The sequence below is a fragment of the Falco biarmicus genome, chromosome 8 (assembly GCF_023638135.1).
Source record: "Falco biarmicus isolate bFalBia1 chromosome 8, bFalBia1.pri, whole genome shotgun sequence".
Lineage (NCBI taxonomy): Eukaryota > Metazoa > Chordata > Aves > Falconiformes > Falconidae > Falco > Falco biarmicus.
Window position 1 is genome coordinate 12,459,393 of NC_079295.1, and position 26,917 is coordinate 12,486,309.

General features: G+C 47.1%; 1 protein-coding gene across 1 annotated transcript; it reads right to left on the reverse strand.

Annotated features, from left to right (window-relative positions):
- Positions 1–2,268: 2,268 nt before the first annotated feature.
- Positions 2,269–21,862, reverse strand: FRZB (frizzled related protein). The gene is made up of 6 exons (XM_056349910.1): positions 21,322–21,862; positions 11,927–11,974; positions 7,441–7,506; positions 5,210–5,414; positions 4,917–4,980; positions 2,269–3,309 (listed from the first exon to the last, which is right to left on the reverse strand). Exons 1-6 carry the CDS (start codon positions 21,773–21,775, stop codon positions 3,199–3,201), a joined length of 948 nt encoding a protein of 315 aa, XP_056205885.1. The 5' UTR covers positions 21,776–21,862; the 3' UTR covers positions 2,269–3,198.
- Positions 21,863–26,917: the final 5,055 nt, after the last annotated feature.

The window sequence follows — 26,917 nt, forward strand, 5'->3', positions numbered from 1 at the left end:
CACTGCGGGTTTAAAGGGAAGAGTAGAAGCTACATACTGTCTTTTTACTGTCATAGAAGAGCTTGGGAAACAAGAGGGAAACCAGCTTTCCCTCCGGCACACGGACAGTCATTTAAAAGGGACGCACCATCAAAGCCCACACCAGCAGCTTTGGTGCAGCCAGTGCTCTACAGCCATCCGAGGTCTTTTTTTCCCTGAAGGAAGCGCCAGAGTCAGGCTCCGGTGAGAAGGGACTCGCTAACACCAGACCGAACAGCGTGGGATACAGAAGAACCAGCTGCTTCTCGTCACTGGTAACACCTGAGGTCAGGTGCTGTTACTCCTGCAGTGAGCAGAGGCAGGTTTGCTCCCAGACTATACTCCTCCAGTACAAATACTCTCAATACCAAACTCAGATCTAGAGAGCTAAAGGGAACAGCTCAATGCACATCAGCTCTCATGGATTCCCACTTGCTGTAGAAACCCCTCCGTTTAACAGCCCCAGCCAGAGCAACGTGCTCCTCACCTACGAGTGCTACTGCTCAGCCACCCGAGGGGGCTCCCGTGGGATTGCTGCCAAGACCTTGCTCTTACGGAGGTGAAAACATCTCAGCAAGCTCCCCCTTACCTCTGCAACTGCTCCCTTAGCTGAGGGAGGACAGACGAGGAACCATTCCTCCTGGCTGGTGCGGCCCAGAGGAGCGCAAAGCCTCTGCTCTCCTTCGGAGGAAGCCACCACCTCCTCTGCTCGCTGGGAACGCACAACAGCAGTGGTTAATGACTCCGAACAGAGCTGCCTCACTTTTGGTCATCGGCTTGTTGATCACACAAAGAATAGGCATGAGTTTCAGCCAGGCAAATAAAACATTAAGGACTGGAAGATGATCAGAAACCAGTTCTCATCCAGCACATCTAGTTCTTTCCTTCCCTTTGTCCCCAGAGAACATTACTTTTCCTTTGACCCTAGCTAGGGGGATTAAAAGATGACGCAAGAGTATCTTACCCTAAGAGAGGAATGATGCTGGATGGGAAGCAGGACCTTTACAAGCAGCTTAACTGAGTAAAACACTACCCACCAGCAGACACTGACCCACTTCAAGTGCAGGACTAGGGTGACAGCAAGGGGAAGCACAAGGCAAAGCTCAACACAACACAGGGAAGATAAAAAACATTTTCACACCACAGACTCTAATTTGATGAGAGGTTAGACAAGTCTTGAACTGAGACCTAATTAAGCAAGATACAAAATAACAGACTACTACACTTTCTTCAGAAGACTCAGAGAATGGGGGCAGGAGGACAGTAGTAAACAAGATGCAGCAGATTTTCCTTCTCACATAAACTGCCTGCTATCCTCTGATTTCTTCAAAAAAATAAAAAATAAAAAGTCCAACACCCAGTAATTAAATATGATTGACAATGGGCTTCATAGGGCTTGCTGCTTCAGCAAGTATGGCAAGGATGTTCACCTTGTCATACCTACTGTGACCACCACAGGCAGAGATCTGCTTGCTGGGTAGTGTGGCTGGAAAACACAGGAACAAGGCAGCAGGGTGGATGACAACAGAAGCACCAAGTTACAGTATCCAAAATACACCAAATGGCAATAGCTTTGTTGCTGTTTCAATAATTTTTATTCTTCTAATTCAGCTTCCTCTTTGAAAGTCCTTCCACAGCTTCTAGCGGCCAGCCCGTGCAGCACCCTGAGCAAACACTGAACTAGCTGGAGGATTAATATTCCACTGCTAGCCTTCAGCGCCACTCTTTCCCCTAAATTACCTCTTTATTTTTAATTTAAAAAAAGAAAACAACTAATAAATCCGAGTATTGCAGGAAACAGTTCTATGTTTCAACTTGCGTGGTATCCAGCCCAATGGAAAACTTGCCCTGAGACCTCTAGTTATGAACCAAAATCTTAAAATAGCATTATTATAAATATTCCCAAATACTCTTGTGGTTACTTATTATCATATTTTCAAACTACCTAACAATCCAACAGTGTTTTCTTTACAAAAGGCTGCCCTAAAGCACTTCAGACTGCACTGACAGCCAGAACGCAACAGCCATTTGCATCTTCAGTAGAGTGGGTTCCCCTCTGCAGACTACAGCTGAGGACTGTTCTTTTACTTATCCCATTTTAATTTCTTTTGAACATGGGACAATGGGAAAACTGAAGATAATTTCAAATGTGTTTGCATTATCTGCGAAGAATTCTATAAAGGCACCAAAAATAAGGGGGTTTTTGCCTATTGTATTTTCGACATTGGTTCACAAGTCAGATAACGTCTGTGTTGGCAACTACAATTCTTTTATTGGACACATTTTACTGAGCATTGAACACTTGTTTATGTAGGCACAGATTTTAGAATAACACCACAAAATCAGAAGGATAAAGTGCAGACCTGTACTGAGAAGCAGGCCTGGTAAATCAGTCTACTCCTACAACTCAGCAGAGAAAAGAAAGAAAAGGGGGAAAAAAACTGCCATTATAAGAGAAGAAGTGTATTATAAATTACATCCTGCACTAACAGAGCTATACAACCTTTCCTGAAAGGTCCAGAGAACTGGAAAGCCCAGGTCCCCTGAGTACACCGTGTTTGTCGCAGGACATACTTTAAGTTAGACTTTGGCTTACACAAGTGGTTTATTTATAAGAAAACTTAACAAAGATGTACTGAGTAAAACAGTTCTCCTAACATCATTTCTTTATATATTTCAGAATTATATTTCAGAATAAAAAATTAGGCACTTAAAACCAGATAACAACCTGCCCCCAACACAGTAAGTTTCAGCAAATAGTGACTAAAGAGCGAAAGGGGGAAGCCAGCGCGACTCATGACTTTAAGCAATGGTCATTGCCAGATCTCATTTCTGCTTGCATCCAAATTTTCTCCCTAAGAAGATTCAGGAGGTGAAATGGTAAATTAAACATGTCCTTGTCTTTCTCCATCTCATAAGGGCAGTTTTCTACCGTTCTCAGTTACAGAAAAAAACCCCAAACCATGTATTTCCAGAGCTGGCACATATCCAAAAAAAAAGGAAAAAAAAAAAAAAAGAAAGTAGAAAACAAAAGGGAGAATAAAAACTAATATAAGCTAAAACATTACTTTGTAGTAAACAATAGAATATAACGTGCAATAGTGCAATTTCTCCTTTGCTGCTCCAACAATGAAGTCTTGGTAGATAGTCCACTGCATGTCAAGGTACGGCATCCTGCATCTAACTACGTGCTTGTCGGGCACTGCTGGCTTTGCCGGGCTTTGGAGCCAAGTCGCCGTGTCCGGGCTCTCCCTTCCCCTTCCCAAGGTGGCGGAGCTTCTGATCCCAGCGCTGCACATTGAAAGGCAAAGAAATTACAAAAGAGATCACAGAAGAAGAAATAAGTCATATGTAAAACAACCGCATGTGTTTACAAACAGCAGCGAAAAAATAAAACGCTGTTGCTGTTTCCATCGCCCTACCCTGCGTGGGGCTCAAATGGTGGAATGCAAGGTTATCGCTAAAAGTCACTTTAAATGAAGACACCATTTCCCGGCTTTCCTGTAGCCTCTCTGAATGAAGTGGCTGATACAAGGCATAATAGCTTCAGCACAAAAGCATCTCACCTACTAAATAATAAAATTTAAATGAAGCTATTCAGGCAGTCTTTGGGGAAAGCAGGATAAAAAAAATAGCCAAAGTGGTTTGTTTGGTTTTTTTTAAATTAATTAATTTATTTGTTTGTTTTTATTTTTCCAGGTAATAGCAACACCACCACAAAAAAACATAATAAATATAGTTAGTACAACTGACAATGCTTTTGGTGAAGGAGATTATGATGAGAAGTGGGTGACAACGTGGCGTGGTCCTCACATCCCCAGGCTGGGTGTGAGGGCAGGGTCAGCAGCACACAGACCATGAGGAAATAGGTGAGAAAAATAAGTGAGTTCCCAAAAAAAGAAACCCCAACAAGTGACACTACCACCCGAGAACTGAAGCCGAGAAGAAGTCAGCCCACAGCAGTAACGTGGTATTTGCTCTGTGGCACTGGACTTCACAACGTTCTGCCAAATCAAACAACTTGGAATAAGACCTCCATATCTCGTCACTCATGGCATCTCTGTGAATGTGATAAACGTGCACAGAAAATCTTACGTTTGCAATCAGAATGGTATTTTCCTGCCAGTCCCATTAACGCCGTTGAAGAAAGTGCTGAGTGGAAGAGACCAGTTTGCACAGGCACAACCAGTATGTCAAATCAACGGCTGAGAAATTGTGTCAAAGAAAGAATATTCTGTGTAAAATGACACTCCTAACAACATCGACATCGCTGATACTTTGCAGTGCATCAAAATACAAAAAGGCAATCCTTCCAGAACTTGGAATACATTAGAATACATTTAAATTAGAAAACATTAGAATATATTTTCATGTGTTGCTTGCACTTGAGTTCATTGCTTCCAGTTCTCTACAACAACCTCCCTCACCTAAGCCAGGAAGGTAAATTTAAAATAGTCTTTAATCCACCCAATTTGGTAAGAGAACCATACTTTAAAAATATCTGAAAAGTACAGTTCTGACTTAGTCTGGAAAACATTTGTAAAGCCCTCTGGTGGGTGGTTTTTTTTCCCAATTAGTATCACAATCCAAATGAAATAGGCGTGTGTTGCAGAACTCACAGTTTGCCTGCGGAGTTAAAACACTCCTACTGTTCAGTTGAGACAGAGGTTTTGATTGCTGCTGCACTGGTATACTTTAGGGTAATTCAGTCTATCCCTTTAGTTTATTCAGCATGCATTTCTATAGTAATGCAGCAAATAACAAACCAAGTTAATTTTTTATACTCAATATTATTTAACTGGGGTCAGCATGTGTATTTCCCTCCCTTATTTTGAAAAGGTTAGGTAGGTGTTTCATGGTACCTGCAACATTCGACTCCTGGTGAGATACTTTCTTACCTTTACTTTTTTACCCAGGCGATCCTTCCACTTCTCAGCTATGGAGCCTTCCACCAAGAGTAGCCTACACAACAGAGACAACAAGTTACTCCATCAGCCCGCAAGCACCACCTACACAACCCAGCACATGGAAGACTCTGTGCCTGCAGAGACCCTCATCCCTCCGTGAATACCATTAAGGAGATGTACAGAGTCACTCCAAGTTTTCCTTTCCTGGTGGCACCTGAAGTTCAGCTTTACGGGCAGGGGAACAAACAACAAATATGCTCCAAGGACAATGTAGAAGGAGTTACCTGGAGCGCTCCTCATCTTCGTAACCCATGATGATGTACTCTTCATTGGCGCTGAGTGGGGGGCACAGGCAGCCAGAGTTCGTGTGGAGGTTTACAGTGTCCTTTGGGATGTTCACCAGGGAAGATTTTAGGATCTCCTTTACTTCCACTACTGCAGTGACGTCGTGACATTTAGTCTTTACCTCCTTCACTTTAGCTCGAATGACTGGGAAAAAGCACAAAGAGCGTAGTTAGCAGCAGCAGATAATGCAGGTCACCCCAAGCCGTTCCTGGTGACCTCTGGGATTAGTCTTTTACATGGTCCATTATGAAAAGCTTAGCTGAACTCCAGCACCATCCCTGCCCCCACCCCTTCACTTCACCCTCCACTAAGAGGGTTCAGGTAGCTCCATGTATCTCATAACAGTATGGTCACAAGTAGGAGTTACGTACCAGTTGGATTTATGTCCTGTTAAAGTGGGGCTTCAGTTTCAGCATCTCTTCTTCTTTGCCCTTTCCACTTTAAATATATTTAACCCACTCCTTGTACGCCCTCCTCCTCCCTCAGGCTGTAACTGATCCCTTTGTGACCACCCGCAGCACAGATGACCAGTACGTCACCCTCAACCCTTCACGAAACGTGAATGTGCGTTAAAACTCCTCATATCACTGCTTCTGCTGGATGACAGGCCCTTACCTTTGTAATTCTCTTTCCAGTGACCCAGCACCAATCTGATCTGCTCTTTATGAACTCCAAACGCTCCTGATCTTGACCTGATGACCCATCTAATTGTTTCCTCCCTCATCCTTTCCGTTCACCTTAAGCTGGATAGGAGGAACAGTTGCCTTTCAAAGGCAATGCTTTTTGTGTCTCTCACAGTGACCAGTGAACTGATACCACATGCAAATGCAAAGCCAATCCAGAGGTCACACTCCAGAGAATGCCACGTCTTTCACAGCCTGCAAACAAGAGTCCCTTTCTCTTACAAACAGCAGATTTCCCAGATTCCAAATTTCTTTTGACCTACGTGAAAAAGGTAATATGGAAGAAAGAAAACCATGGGCTTACACATCCCCTCTCTCCATGTGCACTGCCCATAAGGACCATCAACCAGTGTGTATTGCAACCACACTAAATATAGTTGCCAGCAATTAGCAATTACTAACCTGTGCATTTAATATACACCATTTACCCCAAGTGATCCACTTTCTTAAAACCTTGTAAGATTTTTTTTTAAAAAATCTTGCTTTAGTTTGGAGTTATTTCAAATGCATTTTGAAACCTCTTTAATTTCAAAAGCTTGAAAAGATGGGTAGCAGCATGCTCTGTGACTCTCTGCCATATGCAGGTACCCACTAGAGAGTAGTCACTCTGTAATTATTTTCCAAACAAATCCACCAAAACAACATAAAACCGACTAGTCACCTAAAAAATAAGTTTGAGTACAATTGTATTTCTTTAGCTTTTAATAGGATCTATTTTTAAAAGAAGCTTATCTGAATAGCTGCATAAATGCATAATCTTAATAAATATTACACAATCGCTACCCTTTAAATGAAGTCTTCAAGTTCCCTGAGCCTATGGCTATTCACACCAGAAATGTGAAAAAGGATGGGCCCAATTGTTCAGCTCCTGTGATAAGTACTCCCTGGCTTCAGCAGCCTCAATTGTTTAAAACAGTATGAAGTAAAGTAGCAGCCTGGACCTGCGATATGCCTGAAGACCAGGACAATCTGGACAAGAGAAGGCATCATATGCATGTTACAGGAGTCACTGACAGCATAACACAGCTGGCAAGATGCTCAGTTGCTGGCTTCAATATGCAAGAAGGAAAGAACCTAGTATGCCTGTCAGATCCCACGGTGAGTTTGTAGGCATGAAAGTTAGTAAAAACATCCTTTCTGGCAAAAGCAGAGCATGTTGGAGCTGGAAATCAAAGAGGCAGTTCAAGCACAGCAGCCCACACTGTCACTTTCGTCACACCACGTTTCACAACAGAGAAGTGCACGAACCCCAGATGCCTGCGCTGACGCTGAGATCACTCTGTGTCACAGATGACATTCTTTTATAACGTATTAAACTAATCCCCACCATCATCCTAATTTGGAAATGTTTCAGGCCACATCTTCCTTTTGTAATAAGTACCACTGGATTAACCATCGGTAACTGGGACCATAGGCTTTTTTAAGGAAAATTTTCCCCTTACTGTAACCTTAAAAATGTTGGGAGCTGGCCATGCAGCTGTTCTTACCGTAGTTGTAATTGTTGCGTAGATAGGTCTTCTGGGTAGCTTTTATAGGCTTGCATTTGCAGCGCTCTATAAAAACATAAAGTTTTGTTCAGAAAGAAAAGAGCATATGTTCAGCGACCATCTGCCCCACACCCCAAGCTCACACCTAATGAAAATTTCACTGAATTGACTTGTTTATTACATGCAAGTGAAACAGTAAAAACCACAGGGCATTCCTGGTCTGTTGGAAGATGTTGTGGAACTGTCCATGAGACCTCAAAGGTTTCTAGGAGAAAACTGAAATTTGAAAAACAAAATTTAAAAATCAAAAATACCTAAAACCCCAAATGCTGGAATTTATAGAACAAAAGCCCTAAAACCAACCAACCCCACAACAACACAGACACACAAGAACTTGGAGGTCTGAAGTGATAAAATCTTCCATTTCAAGCCAATTCAAGGTTCAGTCTTGGCCCCTTCCGTGCTCGCAGGTGCTGTAACTCCGTGTCCTTACAACGCCGTCCTCTCTTCTGTACCACACTTACCGAACATCCTCCTTTCTGCACCTTTAATCACACAGACCGTAATACAGACATTGAAAAAAATTACAATAGGGCACCATTTAACATTTGACTGGGACTACATAGCTCGGCTCAGTTCAGCAAACTGGGATCTTCTGGCTAGCAGGCATTCACCAGAAGGAGCGTGGGTTTTGTGGCTAATCCAGTGTGCAGTTCACCTTTGGAGCTGCACCATAAGATTTCGTACGGTGGCACAGCCCCTTCACACCCGAGGGTGGCTAAGAGCTACAGCTCACAAGTGAAGCATGCTGGAGGGTGGTGGGACCAAGTGGCATGTGGCTCCCCGCTCCCAGCACCGCTGGGACGGTCCTGACAAAATGAAACTTCAACCATGTCTCTTCAGAGGCGTCTGGCAGGAGGTTTAAGAGACATTAAGAGGCTGAAGGGCTTCACTTGACTACGGCAGGTATTTGCTCTTACCTTGGACTCTGGACTCGTCCTCAATTTTTGTGTAAATTTTACACAATTTTATTATGACCCAGAACCTCAGCTTTTAATTAAAATAGGGAAATTAACAGCCCTTATGGTGGTAAGGATGGCCTTCGAAAGACAACACCAATGAGCACTGTCAAAGCAGTATTTCCAGTGGTGCAGCACCCAGACGGCTGGTAACAGTAACAGAGGCAAAAACATTTTCCTTAGTGCCCAGGGGGTGCCAGCGCTGAAGCTCCAGACCCACGTGTTCATTAACACCACCATCACTTCACGGCTGGCTGTTCTAATGCAAATATTTACTTATTTCACACTAGTGTCTAAGTGGAGTTTGGCGAAGTCATTTCAAACAGCTGGTCCCAGTATCACATACACATCTATTTTGACATTTGACTTAGCATTTAAGTAGAAGTAGACTTCATGCATGAAGAGTCTGAAAAAGAACTTTTATTTGCTCTGTAAGATTTCTGCATATTAAAAAAAAAAAAAAAAAGAGGTGGAATCGTACGGCTATCTCAAATCATTATTTATTTTCTATTGAAAGAATTTTTGTAGTTGAGAATACCAAAAAAAAATACAGGAAAGAGGAGAACATTTCAAAAGAAGACTATATTGTTTCCTTGAATTTCAAACACATCCTCAGAAATCTATATATAGACTCCTACAGACTTCAGCTTTTGTATGAGACTGTGTTAAAATAATAAAGGCAGAGAAGGGAAGTGATTTTTGGCTTCCCTTCTGCCTGTGGGAGCTCATGCATACTTTAGGCCAAATTATGGCCCATTTTATAAGCTGCCTCAAAACAGGCCATAAAAGATGTGCTCCTACAGCCCACACTCACACAGGCATCTCAGCGTTCAAGTCCAACAAGTCGCACACCTCAGCATTCTCCTGCTCTACAGTACTTTGCTCTGCGGCACGAGTAGAATAGAATAGCCTAAACTACAAGACAAGAATACACAGCCTCACTTGTCCCCCAGTTTTAAGATGGTATTGGGTTATTTGATTTTATTAATTTGAGGAATGTATTTCATTAGTCTTGTTCTAGAAACAAATTATAGACCTGCCCATGTTCTTAATGATGGGTATCTCTCAGTCGCCCCGGTGCTTTTCAGATCTACATTTCAAAGAACTTTACAAAATGCTGCATTATTCCTAATTACTATTTAGAGATAAAGAAACTAACAGACAGTCACTTGCCAAGGTCAGTTATAAAGTCAGCCGCAGAGCTAGAACCAACCCCTCTCCCCCAGTCCCTGTGACAGTGTCATTCAAAGGAAGCAAAACGTGACTATTTGAGAACCGCGTATTTGACCGATGCACGGTTCTGGCAAAGCTGAGCTTTCCCCAGCGAGCAGGAACACCCAAAAAAGGTGGCTACAAAAATGCACTGCATCTCTTGACGCTGAGGGAAAGTCCCATCTTACACGATAGCCTCCTCTGAAGCTGCCGGATTTAGCAGAAGAGCTCTGGGACCACAACAACGTTGTATCCCAGTAGAGGCTCACACCAGTTTTGACTGAGATCTCAGTTAACTTTGCCATTAAATATTCTTTTTTAATACAAGTCAATACAGGACTAACAAAAGCTCAAAATCTATACCCTTGAAAATGCCACCCTGTAAGTGCCAAAATAAATGGACTGCATGGGAAAAGAGTGTTCCCCATGGATCACTACCAAGAAATGTGCCATCTTACATATATGTACGGGCACAATCCAAAACCTGGCTGTAACGCTCACCAGTACCAGCCTCCCTGATAGATTCAGGATAAAAAACACTCCAGAAAAAAATATCTAAGTAACTTGAAAAGCACCTGATAAAGCAGACAGCGACGTCATTTACTGCCAAGAGAGGTAGGAAAGCTCCTCCTCCAAAAAAACCTGTTCAGACTCAGAGAGAAGGTTTCACCAGTGGACATCGCCGGGGATAAAAGGTGCCTGGAGCAGGGGTCACCCATGGGCACTGCTCACTGCAGCCAGACACAGCAGCACAGGACATATGCTCCAGAAACCATGGAACCAAGTTCAGGATTTTAGAAAACACATCAGGTTGCTACTTGCAAAAAAAATTCTATTTACAATGGCAAAACTACAAATTGACTTTACAGAACCTAGAAATAAAGCAATTATGAAACACAGCCCGTTGGGTCGTTAAACTGTGTTTGTCAGCTGAGACAGGTGTAGTGCATCGAACCAGAAATTGTTTGTTCAGCAAAAGGCAGTGATAAAAACATTACCCTTCATTCTCATCAGCAGTTTTTCTGTGCATCTTCACCCCATTTTTTGCATGGGATTTTTTTGTACAGTCACTGCAGAGCATGAAATCCACAGTTTCTCAATGGCACACAACTGAAAACTGCCTAAAACTAAGAAGATCCTAACTAATTAGTAATAAAAATCTTTAGAAAGTCTTTCAGACACGGTCCCATGCTCAACGCAATTCAAGGTGAAGCTTGTCAAGGGGCTTACTTTTATCAGTATTTTCTAATTGTAGCTGGCTTTCTAAAGGACGTACAATGCAATTTAAGCAATATTTTGCACGTACATAGCTACTTTCACATTGGGACCTACTGATCACATTTTAAAACTGTATTAAGCTGAGCATTATTAATACCATGTTACAATCTGTACACAGAGATAAATGCTGAAGTTATCCAATTTTATGCAGGTATCTTATTTTATGTTCCACAACCATACTTAGGTGTTTGCATCCATGAACTAAGCAGCGGTGCACTCTATAGGTCCTCAACACCTCTGGAAAAGGAAAGACACAATGGCCAACGCTAGGTTTCCAAGTGTCACCTTCTTGACAAAGGCGTAAGAGGAAAACTTCTGAGGGAATCGTAATAAAATTCAAGGAAACCTATAGTCATTGGCTCACTTGAGCAAAAAAATCACATTTCTATAATCTATCAGCTACCAACCTGGGCTTTGCTTCTTTGGGTTGCCTATGATTAGTGGTAATGCTCAAGGAGTTTTACTCAGTTCCAGGAAAACCAAAACAAAAATAAAAAGCAGCAGGGGACCTGATGGAATAAAACTAGTCTCAAAAAGTCTCAGCCTCAACCTCTTCAGGTTAACAGAACTTTTGCCATTATCTACAAAGCGTGCCAAATTTAATCTACAAACTTTAAAGTCAGCACGAACCATTATCTTCATCGGGTTTGCGCAGTCAAAATCCATTTAATGACCATCGTCACTGTTCAAGACACAACTTTTAATGAAATGAGCACAGCCCCCTTGATTTGATGGAGATTTTGCCCTGACAAGAGCAGAAGGGCAGGCTGAAGAGTTCAGTGAGTTGTACGCTGAGAGGTCCAAAGGCTAAGCAGCCCCAAATCCCACCTGTCCACAGGATGCAAAAGCGCAATCTACAGGATTCCCAGACAAGATAGAGTATTCAAACATTGCTTAGCACCCCTCTTAATTAGTCAAAAATTAAAAGGATTTGAAAGACTATAGCTGATTATGTAGTTTTATAAAAGCGTACTTACCGATGCCGGCGCCTCTACAGTTGCCGTTATTGGAATCCATAGGAAAATCTGGCATGGATTCATAAAATACATAAAGAAATGTTAGTATTTTTAAAACTGGATTATTTCAATACACCCCCATTACAATGTTTTCTCTTTCTCTAATATTTAGTATATTAAAACATAATAACTTGAACAATAAACAGACTGTAAAGTTCTACAGGCCAGCCTGTTAACAGTTGACACAATTTTTTATCTGAATTTCACCCAAATCCAGTTCATCACGTTAAGGGCTCAAGCAGATTACGTGTCCCACTTCTACTGGTGCACACAATGGCAGGTTTAGGATGAGGATGGAGATTACGGCATGAACTTATAAGCATCTAGTAAAAGTAGAGGTACTGTTTGTGTTCAATTAGATGATGAAGGAGAAATTACTTTCGGTTTGTTTTTTTGGTTACTAAGGAAATCAAACCAACCAACCACAATCATATCGTTGAAGCAAATGCCAAAACAAATGTTTCAGACCTTTCCCTTCCCTCAGTCTTAAAAACATATTGATTATTTTGAAGGACAGATAAGGAACAGAAGGAAAAACAGGCACTATGCCCAAAGAACTGCTTTTAGACACATTTGTAAGTGGAATGTGTCCCACATTAGTAAAACACATCATTGCAAACCTACTGTTTATTAAATCACACCATTCAATGGACTTGCATATATATATTTAATCATGAAAACCAAGTACGTTAATACATATAACGTACAAGTTATGAAAAAAATAAATGCACGAGACAAGATTTGGGAGCGAGGCACTACACTTTATTAGGATGACACAGAAAAGGGAAAAACAAATGACCTCTCAAACAAAAGGCTTTTCTTTGAGTTTGCATGCCCAAGTGTTTTATGCAGTTTTTTCAGCTCCGAAAGCTGGTATCATACAAACACCTTTTTTATATCCTCACGCTATCATGGATGTTAATGATGATGCCATCAATGGCGTTATGCTGTTGCTACAGTTTGTCTGCCTTTTGTAGGATGCTTTTACACTACAGGACAGATGAATACACGAGCACGTAACAGAAGCTCCTCTCCTGCAGCCTGAGCTGTAAGGAACCAGCTGCAGGACAGCCCAGGACGCTGATGATACTTGGCATAGGTGAAGGGTTTAGATGTGTGGACTAAATTTTAAGGGCTGGGGCCACTATTTCATCACAAATGCTGTAAATATATCTTTTAAATACCTGTTTATGAGAAAAGTAATATGACTTAGTTAATCTTCTAATTTGCCCATCCCTCCTTTAAAAAAAATATTTAAAATCTCCACCTTAATGCATATTTATAATACTCATAGCAATGTGAAACTTCCTTATGTAAATGAGGATATGGCTAAATGACAGTCAGGGCAGGAGTAAATATGACAAACAACTAAATCCCACACTAACATACTAATGAACTTCAAAAAACTGATACTTCAGGAATAATTATTCCCACCAACATAAGGAGCAAAGGGTATAGAAAACAGCATAGAAGGATGGAATAGATGCTCTTTTACATCCAATAGCTTGTTGGTAATAAAAAAATCACATCCGTTTTCTTCCAATGAAAGTTCCAAACTATTGCAGGATCTTGGTTTACAGAACAAAACCTACATTTTCATGGAGCCAATGTTTGGTTACTTCCACGGCAGCTCTAAGGTTTCTCCATGCTGCCTTATAACAAGTCAAATTATGCATACTAATTCTTACACGTGTTTAATTTTGTATTCACCTGAGCTCTTCTCAAATTTTTAATAAGCTGTTGGCATCAGGTAGAAATTAAGAGACCTCTACCAACAGCATAAAATTAAAAAAGAGGTCTTCATCAAATTTAAATGCATTTTATTTTGTATCAAGTGTTTTCTTGTACTCCAGGTCATGATGAAAGAGGAATCAAAATGGCTTTCTTCTTGCAAATGGTAAGTAGAAGGATGACCACATGTCTTCTTATTCTTCTTCTCCTGGGCCAGTCCTCTGTGGTCTTGTTCATTTAGCCAAACTGTAGCTTTAAACCTACAATTCCTTCTGCCATGGTAAAAGTATAGAGCGCGCTCGGGTCTATAGTTCCATCATCTTCCATCTGCTCCCGCTGCGGACAGAAGTCTGCAAAACCTCCCAGCCACCACCCACGGGGAGGTGCCGCTACCTCTCCATGTGCCCAAGACCAGCCTGAGATTTGTCACCACTCTGGGCATTCAATAGCCCTGGGCCAGCTTCTCAGGTTGCCCTCAAGGCTGCCTGGCTTTGCACACATCCAAGGCAACTCTTCCTGGTGCTTCATGTGGCCCAGCAAGCTACAATTCCTACCACAGGTGCTTCAGTTAGAAATGAAGGGATGGTTCATCCACATCTCCAAAGCACATCCCCTATGCCAACAAAATTGTTAATGGGGGCAGAAAAAATTTTCATCAGCAGAGGAGCCAAGAGAAGTATCAGGTTAAACGCTAACCATCTTCAATCCACGGAGCGAATGTGGAAGGAGAAAGAAGCCCTGAGGTGCACTCCCCCTTCCCAAACCAAGGGCTGATCCAAACAGTCATAACTTCATGGTGTTTGAGCAAACTAATTCCAATTTGCTCTGGAATTACAACCAAAAATAAACCAGAGCCCGGTAAGGGGATCACAGCCTCCCCTGACCCCACTCAAGGTTACGATGCTCCTGTGTATTGCCTGAGGAACTGCCCTTCAAACTCACACCGACACAAGGAGGGCTGGCAAGCACTCACTATGCCCAGCAAGTCATTTTAATTAATCACTTTTTAGAGGAACGCTATATACGTCCTGCAAACAAACACGCAACTGAGCTGCTTCCCACCAGATGTTCCCTTCCACTCCTGGGTACACAACTTATTTTATTTTTACAAAATCACACTGCAACCTCAACCCATTTCCTAATTCAGCATTCCTTCATTTCCCAGGTGACTCGTCCTGCCCCAAACCGGTGGCTGTGGGCATCTGGCGATGCAGCTGGCGGTGCAGCAAGGGCAACTCAGACGCTGTGTGCAGAGCCGCAATTAATGGGAACCGTTCCCATCTCTGTCATGATTCATTACCTTGCTTGCCAGGGCTTGGGCCAGGCAAGCACTGACCTTCCCTTGATGCTTGCCTTCCTTGGTGCATCCATCTTCTTGAGGGATGGGCAGTTTCTACTGATGGAGAGGACCGTGGGCTTGTGGAGGGGAGCGGTGTACAGCACATATTGGGAAAGGCTCCATGTCTCCCTGATCCTTCCCCCAGTCAAGCTCCTAGTGCCTGGTCCCCTCTTATCCACCAGGGAAGCAATGGGAAAAACGGTCTGGGCCAGCCCTGGCAGCAGCCACTCGCAAGATCTGCGGTGGATCTCATGATCTCACGAAATCCACCCCGCCGAGCCCAGCAGCCTAACGGGCAGGGTCCCCTCTCCATCAGGAGGTGCACACTGCTTAGACCTTTGGTTATAATGCAGACAGGAAAAAAATAAGCAGCTGTTTTTAAAAATAAACATCTGACTTCCTACTGTTCCACTTCTCTTCAGAGGCAACTTCTCTGCCAAATTTCGTCTACGCAGAGCAATCTTTTTGAAAGAAATACCTATCGGTGATGATTAGCAGGATTGACAAAGAGGTGATATTATCCAGTGCTCCAATCCAAAGGCTTCCGATTAGATTTTCTTTAAGAGCAGGGGGAAAAAAGTCCAAGCTGATTTTCCCAATAAATTGTTTTAATAATCCATTTTCAGAGGGATGCTATATACAAAGAAAACAACAAACCACTAACTGGTTTAAGGAGCGCTGAATAAAAGCCACTTGCATAGTAAGCATACAAAACAACAATGCCTGGACCACAAGATTTGGGCGAGAGGTTTGGAAAAAGGGAAGAACTTGGTAAAACTTAGTTTTGAGCAAACCTCTTACTTCTATCGCAGTTTAAATTATTAAGAAAAAGAAAAAAAAAAGGCAAAGAAAGAGCCAAAAGCGACATGATCCTGATGGTCACATCAATGCAAGAATACCGCCCGGCTATGCCTGAAGCCATTTCAGGCACCCGGCTTCAAAGAACTAAACCACAGCCAGCGGCTGCTGCTTGGGCACCTTTTTCGGAGACATCTGTGAGCCCCATTAATTAAAAAATCCTTCCAAAATGCGTGAATTCAGACCTTGTAATCTACTTCAGCTCTTCGTACAAAGAAGACCTTTGCTAATCTGATTGCAAACACGTGCACAGCAAAGCAAAGGAACATGAAAATTGATCCTGGTTAAAATGTAACGCAGACCACTCGCCCTCCAAGTTGCAGAGCAGCCTGCAACATGGCAACACGGCTGCTCCACATACCAAGATACTCCACATACCAAATCCTGCCAGGTTTTGATGGCATTTAATGGCCCAGGTCTTGACTTGGCACTTAGATTGTAAAAGACCTTCTAGGGGACTCAGCCTACAAAACTGTAGCAACAGCATAATGCCATCAATGGCATCATCATTAACAAGGTTTAAATTCCTTTATTTACTTTTCCCATCTGCTTTCAGGCTTGAAGCTTGTCAAAATTTTGTTCTTTAACTGAGAAATGAGCCTGCTTCCAAGTTTTGAGCAAATGCCTAAGCAAATCTCAACTTCATAAATGACAACCTGGGCATGACTCCTTGTCCTCAGTACAGCCTGACACACTCCCCTCGCACCGCTCTGCATCTTGGCTACTGTAAGTAGAGCTACGCAAAGTCTGAGTCATAGCAAACCTGATCTGGAGTTTGGAAACCACTGTTTTGGAAATGAAGTTAATAGCATACGAAAAACGAGCATGGGAAACAGCTCTTTTGCCTTTCTTTTAGGCACACAATGCCAAATTCACAAACTGGGTTACTACGAATTCATCCAGGCAGGTACAGAGAACTTGCACTATGCAGAGAAATAAAGGGTTCATAGAAGATTTAAGAAAATACGTCTCCATCACACGAAAAACATTGAAGAAAACCAGAGGTTAAAGAGGTGGGTTGGGTTCTTTTAGGAAATTCAAGAGTTCTCCTCAGCCATCTTATGATAGTCACCCCAAATGGTTCAGACATTAATTACATGTGGTTGACACCTTGTGAAGCTGCTTCCCTTCCCTCCAACTTCTCATTAGCAACCTTGTTGTTACGCCTTCAAGATATTCTCCTATCTAAATAAGATACAGTGAGGCAGACCCAACTGACAGGTCTGTCCCCCAATACACATGGTACCCATCATACTGCTCCGGTATTATTGCCAGTTCCCTTTTCCAAACAGGAATAAACATGTCGCTTGAGACATAAACACTGTGCTAGACAGCAGCAGCCAGGCACATGCGCTGAAGCGCTTTTCCGAGTCAGCATCCCAACAGCAATGATGACTGTGGTCAGGCTGGTCATTTATTACATGTAAAATTAAAAACAGGTCCCACCATCAGGATGTTAAATTCAAGACAGTTTTTGTCTATCTGTACTTTTTGCTGCTTCACAGGCTAGGGAAGATTTGACAGGACCCTGAATGAAGAAAGCAGATAACCTGATAGACGTGAGGAAGAGTCAGCATATGCACATGGAGATTGAAATATATGGAGTAAGCGAGTGGGACCCCCTGCAGATGCAAAGACAGTCTCCACCAATGTCTGCGAGCAGAACCACTTTCATCCCTCAAAGGCACAGGACAGGGGAGCAGGGTAAAAACCACAGGAGACATCAGACATTAGCATGCGCTAATCTGACATCTGGGATGTTAACGTGTTACCAAGAGGCTTTTTTATCCTCTGTCCTGGACTGTGTTTTGTCAGATCTTCCACAAAAAGCCAAAACACTCATTGTCACACACCTCCCTCCAGAACAATGACATCATGCCCAGAGCATCCCTCTGCTGCCTGGGTGTAAAGGAACCCAGGTGTTTCCCAAAGATAATGAAAAAAATCAAGGAAGATATGCTTCCCAGGTGGCCGCTGTAACTTGAGGAACTTCAGCTCTCCAAATCAGCAGCATGGTACAGCAGCTCACACTCAGGTTTTGGAGACCAGCACAAGCTCAGGGGGCCTGCAAAATTTTTCCTCTAACTGAGCCTCAAACAAGGTCCAGTTCTCAGCTTTCTCCATCACAGACATAGCAGCGACTCCTTCACCCCTTCATCATGCCAGCAGCCCTGAAGAACATCACGAGAATGACACAAATACCTCCCTCATTCCTGCAAAGTCTCTAGGTCTTCCTTACCACCTGGGCTGCACTGGAAAGAGGTCCTAGAAGATGCTTGTGGAGGACTCATGACCTGTGCCTCAATAACCAGAAGTGGCCTTGTTACTGGGATTTGCCACCGATTTTAGCAACCACAGCTTCTCTGCGCTTTGCAGCAGCCAGCCTATTAAGCATGGGGAGTACAACTGATCAGAGAGGAATTCTGCATCTCTTGCTGCCACAACAGCCAAAGAAAACCAGTTGAATGAACTTCAAACGCTCTCCAACCCAGCACCATTGAAATGAGAGTCAAGACCAATCACTTTAACGGTGACGGAATTTTCATGAGTGTCCGTGCAAGCTCTTCCCAGATGCAAAAGAGCAGACGACATCCCACCCAGCATGACGTGAACCAGCTGCAGCCTCCTGCAGGTGACTCAACCTGGAGAGTGTGTACCAGGGGTCAGAAGTGCCCTTGCATCCAGCTGAACCATGCACCCAGAAATGTGAGCGGTCTAATACTGGAAAAGGAATGGAAAGCAGGCTTTCTGAATCCTGTCCCTGCTGTGACAAGGACAAACACCTGACCCTGCCGTCCTTCAGGCTGCTGCCTTATGGAAGGGAGTAGACAAATGCATTAACCCTCACCAGGAATAATGCAGATGCCTCAAGAGGAAAGGAAACAGCAGCACCCTGCCACTTCGCAAGTGGCAAAAAACTAAAGAAAAATCAAGATTTCCCTTCTGAAGGATATAAGCCCCAACTCTTCTACAACAGAAGCCCATGAAGCAATGGATTTATTTTTCTGCCTGCTTTACCAGGTGCAGTTTACAGACAGCACATGGGGCAGGCGTGCTTAGGAGGCAGAATAAGAGCGGGTATTCTGCACGCTCCCCATTAGGCAGCTGGGTTATTCGTATCTTCTACTTGGCTGCAATCCTTTATTTGGAGAATTGAATTTGGAAGTGTTCACCTTACCTCTTCCTAGAACAGGAATCCTTCACTCTGCTTTCTAAAGGAGCAGTTTTATTCCCTCAAGAAGGATTCTTTCAGTCTGGTGCATAATGCATCAGTTCAAAATTTTCAGCCCAGAAATGAGAATGTCATCAGGTTCTCATTCACTGAAAGAGAGTTTTCATGGATCTGGCCCTGGAATCCCTCAAAGAGGTTATTGTACTGCTGAGGTCCTCAGAAATAGGTAACTCGGGGGCAATTTTAGCCAAACTTCCTCCCTCCAGATTTGAACGCGATTGCTCTCAAATCGCTGCAGACCTGCCAAGCCTCGCTCAGTTTGGAGCCATTTTTAAGGTGGTTTTGAAAGCACCTCAGTGCTGCAGAGAAAGGTGCTTGGTGTTGAAAACTGCACTTCCCCAAGCCCTGCCAGCAGGTCTGCAGCCCCCAGAGAGCAGCAGCAGCAGCGGGCAAGCTGCAGGCAGAAATAGATGGCTGGGTTCATGGGCTGGGGACAGCTGCAGGGGGCAGGGGGGAAGGATGGAAAGGCGAGAGGGAAGCAGTTAGAAGGGTTAGAGAGAAATATTGGTAACAACTGGAGATACCAGGGTACGGTCATTGACTTGAGAGTTCAAGAGGTGGAGAAAGTAACTCGGTGGAGCGAGAGAAGGAGCGGGGTTAGCCTGGCCTGCAGGTACATGGGGAGGAGAGCAGCGAGCAGCTTTCCCGGGAAGGCTGAGCTGGGAAGCACGGTCAGGAAACCGAAGCATGAGATTTCATTAGGAGAGGAAAACAGGCATTACAGTGCTGGGTATTGCTGGCAGTGGGATACATAGAGCATTTGGTAATGGGACAGAAACAGTCAAATAGTGTGGCGAGCATAGAATGAAAGAAAAAAAACTCTTTTCACTCACAGGCCACTGCTGGGGGAGAATGGAGAGGGGGGATGTGCTGCCCATCAGTGAGCTCCCACAGCCTGGCAGTGCCGGCGGTGCCAGGAGCCCGCAGGGTGCGTGGGTGCTGCTCTGCCTCGGCCCCTCGACAACTCTGAGCTGCTCCCTGCCCCAGCGCTGCCCCCCCCCCCCCCCCCCGCGATGGGCAGCCCCCCAGCCCCGCAGCCAGGCGAGGCAGCTGGCTCCCACCCGCAGCACACGCTCCCCGCTGGTCAGTCAGCAACCGCGCTCGCTCCGTAAAGATCAGAGCTCACTCGTGACAGCCACTCGCTGCCCTGCGTTAATTCCCTCCTCAGTAGCTCCTTCAGTTCACTCTTTCCGTTGTGGTCGACATCACCACGTCGGGGCTGTCCCCTGCGAACTGCCCCAGCCCAAAGGCGGCCGTCCCCGGCGCACACCCCTGCCGGAGCAGGGTCCCCGGCCAGCAGCAGGTCTGGAGCACCGCGGTGGCCGGAGGGTCACCCAGCAGATCCCGCCCGGCCGCCTGGCGATGCTCCCGGTACCCCCGGGGCGCTGCGGGGCGCCCAGCGCCAGCCGTGCTGTGGGGCCGCGGCGAGAGCAGCCGGCGCAACGGGGCGCAGCGAGAGAGCGGGGGGTCCGAGGGCTCCGCGGAGCGGGCCAGGCACCACCCGAGCCGCCGCCGGGACACCGGGAACGCGAGGCGGCGAAGGCTGCGCCTCTGCCGGCTCCTCTCCCGGCCGCAGCCCGTGACCCCCGGCGAGGGACCCCTGCCGCGACCGCGCGCTGGTGCCCGCTGCGGAGGCGAGGGGGTCCCCTCCGGGTCCCGTCCCCCCCCGGCGGCGCGGGTGCTCGCAGTGGCACGGGAGGAGGCCGGGGAGCCCGAGGCCCCCGCTCCCGCCCGGGGCTGCGCCGCCCTGGACCCGCCGGGGCGCCCGGGCAGGGGAGCGGGGCGGCTGGGGCCGAGCGACGGGCTGCGGGAGCCGGCGGCCCGGGGCCGGGCTCGCCCCCCGGCGGCTCTGCCTTCCCTCCAGCGAGCGGCTGCGGCGGGAGCCCCGGCGGGGCACGGGAGCGCTCCCGGCCGCGGGACGCGCGGCGCTCCGCAGCCCGGCAGGGCTGTCACGGTCACACACCCTCCCTCCGGCAGCCAAACTTTTCCAGCAGCGCTGCGGCTGACAAGGGCGGAGAAAAGAGCCGAAGGAAGCGGAGGAGGGCGAGACCAAAGGCTTTGCGAGGTCCGACAGCGCGGCGGACGGGCAGGGCCCCGGGCGGGCTCCCCTCCCCGCTCGGCGGCCCATTGTCCGGCCGGGCGGGCGGGCGGCGGAGCGGAGCGGGGCGGCCCCGGCCCGGCCCCCCGGGCACTCACCGGCGCCCTCGGCGGTGACGATGGCCTCGGGGGAGATGCAGACGCCGCGGTCGTAGAGCGGCAGCTCGTCGCAGGCCAGGCTCTCGGGCCAGGCGTGGCGGTAGCGGATGAGGACGGGCTCGCAGCCGGCGCGGGCGCGCTCGCAGACGGACTTGCAGGGCTTGATGGGCTCGTGCTGGAAGTCGATGGTGCAGATGGGCGCGTACATGGCGCAGAGGAAGAAGAGGAGGTCGGGGCTGCAGTTGGTGCCCAGCAGCCCCTCGAACTGCTCCATGGCCAGCACGGCGTTGGCCTGCGTGCTGTGGTGCAGGTGGTTCGGCATCTTGGTCATGTTCCAGGGCAGCGGCTTGCACAGCGGGATGCGCACCGGCTCGCAGGCCGCCGCCCGCCCCGCCGGCGCCCGCCCCATCACCAGCAGCCCGGCCAGGGCCAGCACCGGCAGCCCCCGCCACATGCCGCCGCCGCCCGCCCCGACCGCGCCGAGCGGAGCGGCCGAGCGGCCAGACCTCGGCGCGGGGGGCGGCTCCTCCGCCGGCGGCGGCCGCGCTGCCCCGGGGCCCCGCCCGCCGCCCGGCCCCTCCGCGCCCCCCGCCGGGCCGGGCCGCTCCGCGGGGCCGCCCCTGCCGCCCGGGCCCCTCCGCGCCGCCCCGCTCGGCGGGGCCGCCTCCCCGGTCCCGCTCCGCCCCGCCGCTCGGCCCCGAACAAAGGCGGCCGCGGGGCGCAGCCCGGGAGCGGCCCGCTCCGCCCCGGGAGGGGAGAGGGTCCCCTCTGCGTGCGAGCACCGCGCGTCCCTGCCGCCCCCGGGGGGGGGATGCCGAGCGCAGCGCACCGAGCCGCCCCCGCCCCGCAGACACGCTCCGGACCCCGGGGGGGTGCCCGGGGCCGCGCACGGCGGGGAGCGGCGGTGGGCGACCCTTCGCGGAGGACGGCCGGTCGTCACGGTGGGAGGCTTGAAACAGGCAGCCGGGCTGCAGGTCGTGCTTACTTTTCAGAAAGTTTGTTGTGTTTTGGTTTTTTTTTTTTCTAAAAAAAACCCCAAAATATATTCATGCTTAAGTGGTTCCTAGATGTTTAAGTAATGCACACAGCAGTGGCATGACAAAGGGTGTCCCGACTTCAACAGAAAAAAGAGCCCCGACCTAAACGAACTGACATTTATTAAGTTCTTCCCAGGCATGAGGGCACGGAGCAGCCTCTCGATTGTGTGTCTGGTTGGGTTTTATGGTGGTGTCAGTGGGTTTCCCACCACGCTGCCTCCTGTGAGCAGGAGCACAGCTCCCAGCAGCCGGGACGCAGAAGCCGGATCAAAACCAGGGAGGGGTTGTGAAAGCAGCCACAGATACAGCCTCAGAAACATGGGGTCCTAAGCCTGGAAAGGCTTTTTGCATTTTTTAACTTTATCACTGCGCATGAAATCTTGATCCCTTTTGCTGGGCTGCAAAAGTCCCGTTGACTCCAGTGAAGGCACACGCCCAGCAAACTGGGAGCTGCAGTTAAGGCCAGCAGTGGATGTTCCAGCACCTCTGCGCCAGCGCTCGGCCTTGTGTCTGCCCTCCTCTGCAGGCTGGTGCTGATCTCAAGGACCGAATTGCTCCCTGCACTCCCAGAAGAAACTTTGGGGCTCAGAGACGAGTAGAAACATCCACACGCATGTGCACCTGCCAGCCGCTGGAGCCGCCAGCCGGGCTGGGCTGCCCGTGCCCCGGAGCCCCAGCCAGGCTGCCCGTGCCCCAGAGCCAGCTGCCGGGCCGGCAGAGCGGCCGTGGCGGAGGCAGAGGGCAGCTCCTGCCTCTACAGGGAGAACTAAGGAGAGATCTGCTTTGACTCACCCTTTCAGCTCCTCAAATTTAGCCACAGCAAGATCTGAGGCTTGAATTCCCTCTTGCAGCGTCAAATACATGTTTCAAAAGTAGGTGTTGTAATAAAAACCTTCCCCAGCTGGTCGGGAACCGAATATGCTGGCTTTCTCTGCAGGACCTTGCCTGGCAGCGACAATGGATGTGGGAGTGATGCATCCCGGGGTACCCGGGTCAAGCGAGATGGGCCCGAGCCATGCAAGGGAACCAGCAACAAGAATGAACTCTCGTTCTTATTTTCCCCCTTCAACATGAAATTTTCTTGTATCTCTATTTTATTTCTGAAAATTATTTTTCAGATCACTTCCAGTCTGTCAATCTGGTTTAGAATTGGTAATTACACAGGACAGCTTTAAAAACATTTCCTGTGCTTTAGCAGGAAAATGCACCGATAGGCTGACTGTTCCTATGCATGCTATAAGGCTACCAATTAAACAAGTTTAATTTTTTAATCCCAAATAATGATCTACATGAAATAAGCTTGCACTTTTTTAAACCGTAAAAACACCGCAGATAACTTTCTCAGTACAGCAGATGCTGACATCCCCACAAACTCACAAGCACATCCCCGTGAGGTCTGACTTTAAATCTTCCGCTGTCAGTATGAAGGTACCTCCTGTGCATTTAGCTGGCAGAGCATCGCCCACCGCCCCGCTCCGCTGGCAAGCCCCTCGTGCCGTTGCACTGGGGGAGGCAGCCAGCACCAGTTCCCCAGGCGAGGACCGGCTCTGCCAGCGGGATGGGCAGTGGCTGGCAGATTTAATTACCTCTTAGTGCTGCTAGTATAAATCAGCTTACACCTGGTGGCAAAAATTCACCTCTGGTTGAAACTTGGCAAAAGCAACCTGGTTACTGACCTGAAACACTGAGGTTTTTACTAAGTATCTGTACCCCGATGTCTGTTATTTTCTGTTACACAGCCGCACCACAGCCAGCCTCGACACCTTTTTAAACAGGAGAGGAGGCTGGTAAAGGACAACGAAAAGGAGGGCTGTGGGTTTGTGCTATCAAAGTGCAGTCGCAGTGCTTTGCCCTGCATGCAGAGAGGTTACACTAGAGGGAAAATAAAATGGCTGGAGGAAAAGAGCAAAGTAACAACCTGCTCTCAGCCTTCACATGCAGTTGCTGCAAAACACTGAAACCGCCAGTTGAAACTAAAATACGTAATACCACCAGTCTCAAAATATGGTATAAGAGAGGTGAAAACCACCCCACCTCCACCACCACCCCATTTTGCAGAGGGACAACTGTGCTGGGAGGGGGGGAAGGGGTTTGCTCCCCCCTCCCCAGGCTGGCCGCTCTTGCACCACCTGGCCCTGAGGGGACACATTTTTCAGACAACTGCACAAACCATGCATGGATTTTAACCCAAAGCTCCAATACAGTCAAAAAGGTTCGGCAAGGAAACGGCTTTTACTTTGGGGGCCACCGCAGTGCCGCCGGGCGTTTCATCCCCTTCTCTCCTGCCACCCTCTTAAGATTTCAGAAGCAAACAAAAATCTTTTTCTACAGCTTGCATCAGCAGTGTTAAACCTTTGGGAGTGGGTGGTGACAATAATCTCATTCCTAATCCTGCACAGCTCCAGAAGGGGTTAGCCAAATTATTGTATTATCATTATATCAGCTTGATGTCATGTATGACTAGCAGGAATTCCTTAGGAACAGTGAGCCCAGGCAGCAGCCTGGGGTCAGCGCTGCTTGCCTATGAGTCCTTGGGGGGAGGGGGAGGGGTCTGTACAGACCTATAAATTTAAAGAATAATAATATAGCCCATAGTATCACACAAAGTCATTTCCTAGAATAAACAAACCTTGGTGGGGCTGAAGCCCAAGGCGAGGATTTGCCCCTGGAGTAGCTCATATGAAAATTACAGAGGAAGTTTATTATTGTTATTATGCCCCACAAGAATCACGGTAACCCACAATGGAGCCAAATGCAGCCTGGGGCCAAACTGCCCTCAGTTACTCATTTATAACCCAATTTAAAAAAAAAACAACCCAAAAACCAAACAAAACAAACAACAACTCAGTGGCCTTGTGGTGGGGCAAGGATGGATTTCAGCAGGAGGTGGCTGGATAACGCCCCTGGGGGTGGCCGAGTGGCTTCATTTGGGTACAGAGACAGAGCAGCACGAGGAGGGCTGCAAGGAGCATGGGAAGGGACTGCGGGCTTTGTTCCTGCACCTTCCCCGAAGGAAGCCGAGGAAGGTACTGCTTCCAGATGGCTGGTGTTCATTTATTCCTTCATTGTTGTTTTTTCTTACATAGGTTCTATTCCTCCCCCCACACCCCTTACCTTGTTTTTCTCTCATGGGAGTCAGCAATACACTTAAGAAGCTTTCTGAGGGGCTCCAACATCCAGCCCAGCTGTTAGAACTGTATGTTAGCAAGACTTCATGGCTTAAAATACAGAAACACACCTATTTTAAGTTTAAGCTGGAAGAACTGCATTACCGAACAGAAATATCACCTTATTAAAAATAAAATTGACGTTCAAAGCCGCTGTTGCAACAGTAAGAATTGCGTACGGGTTTGGCCAAGGCAAAGGGGTTGTAGCCAAAGTGCTCCTGAGCGCATCTGTTGGCATCGGTTCTGTTCTCAAGTGCTACAGTCTCTCTTCAGGTATTAGAAACGTCCCCATCTGTACATCCCAGCAGCTTTCCCCTGGGAGGCAGGGGGTGTTTATGGGCCAGAGGAGGCCCAGGGAGGACGAGAGCCCAGCTCAACCTGGGTTCTGGCTTGGGGCAGAGTTCAACAGAGCAACACATCTGTATTTACATTTCTAAGCGGAATGATATTAGGTAGATACTGTGGATGTATAGAATTCCATAGTCTGTTACGACCTGTTGAGAAATGAGTATGTGTCTAAAACGAACAAGGAAGAGGTGAAATTCTGAAAGGGAAAATTAGACATCGGGGAAAAAAACGCAGAAGAAGTGTGGCATTCTTCCTGCCCTAACGACTACCCTGATGACGAAGGGCCCACGCCGCATGGCACGCTTATATTTTAGATACCATAAATGCCATAGGCACCGCAGGGAACACCTTGCGTTAGGCTGTAGGCTCTAGGTGATGTTACTCTAAGTCACCTTTCCCCTTTCTGTTTGCACCTTCTGCGAGACCCTCAAGACCTGCGAGCTGCGGCGGTGCCCAGAGGACATGCCAGCCCGCCCTGCGCCTGCTCCGTGCACTTCCCAGGGGCTCCAGGCTGCCCCAGTGCTGCTCTGCATCAGCCACATACCATGTCTTACCGTCTGCTCCTGCCCGTTGCAGATGACAAAAACTAAAAGCATGACCATATCTGTTCAGGCTGTTCCCAAGAAGAAAACTAGCTGAGATAAAAATACTTCTTCAGAACAGGTTTTTGCTTTCCTGAACCTTGCTGTAGCAATCTCAGGATTACATACAATTTAATTTGTTTATATACACTGCCTTAAAAAAACACAAACCCACAAACCAAAAACAACGGAGAAACTCACCAAAACCAAAGCCCTAAAATACTTCTTACACAGCTGTTACTAAAACCATAAAATCATTGACTTACAGAGTCATAAAAATGGGATTTATTGTACATTTCCTGTTCCAGCCAGGGTCTTTTTTCAGCTCACTCAGGTAGACAAAACACAGGGGACTATTAACTTATTTTAATAATCTTTCAAGCTTCTCCATGGATGACTTGGAAGTGGGGAGGAAGAAGAAAAGGCTCTTTTAATGCAGTCTTTCAGACTTGTAATTTTGGGG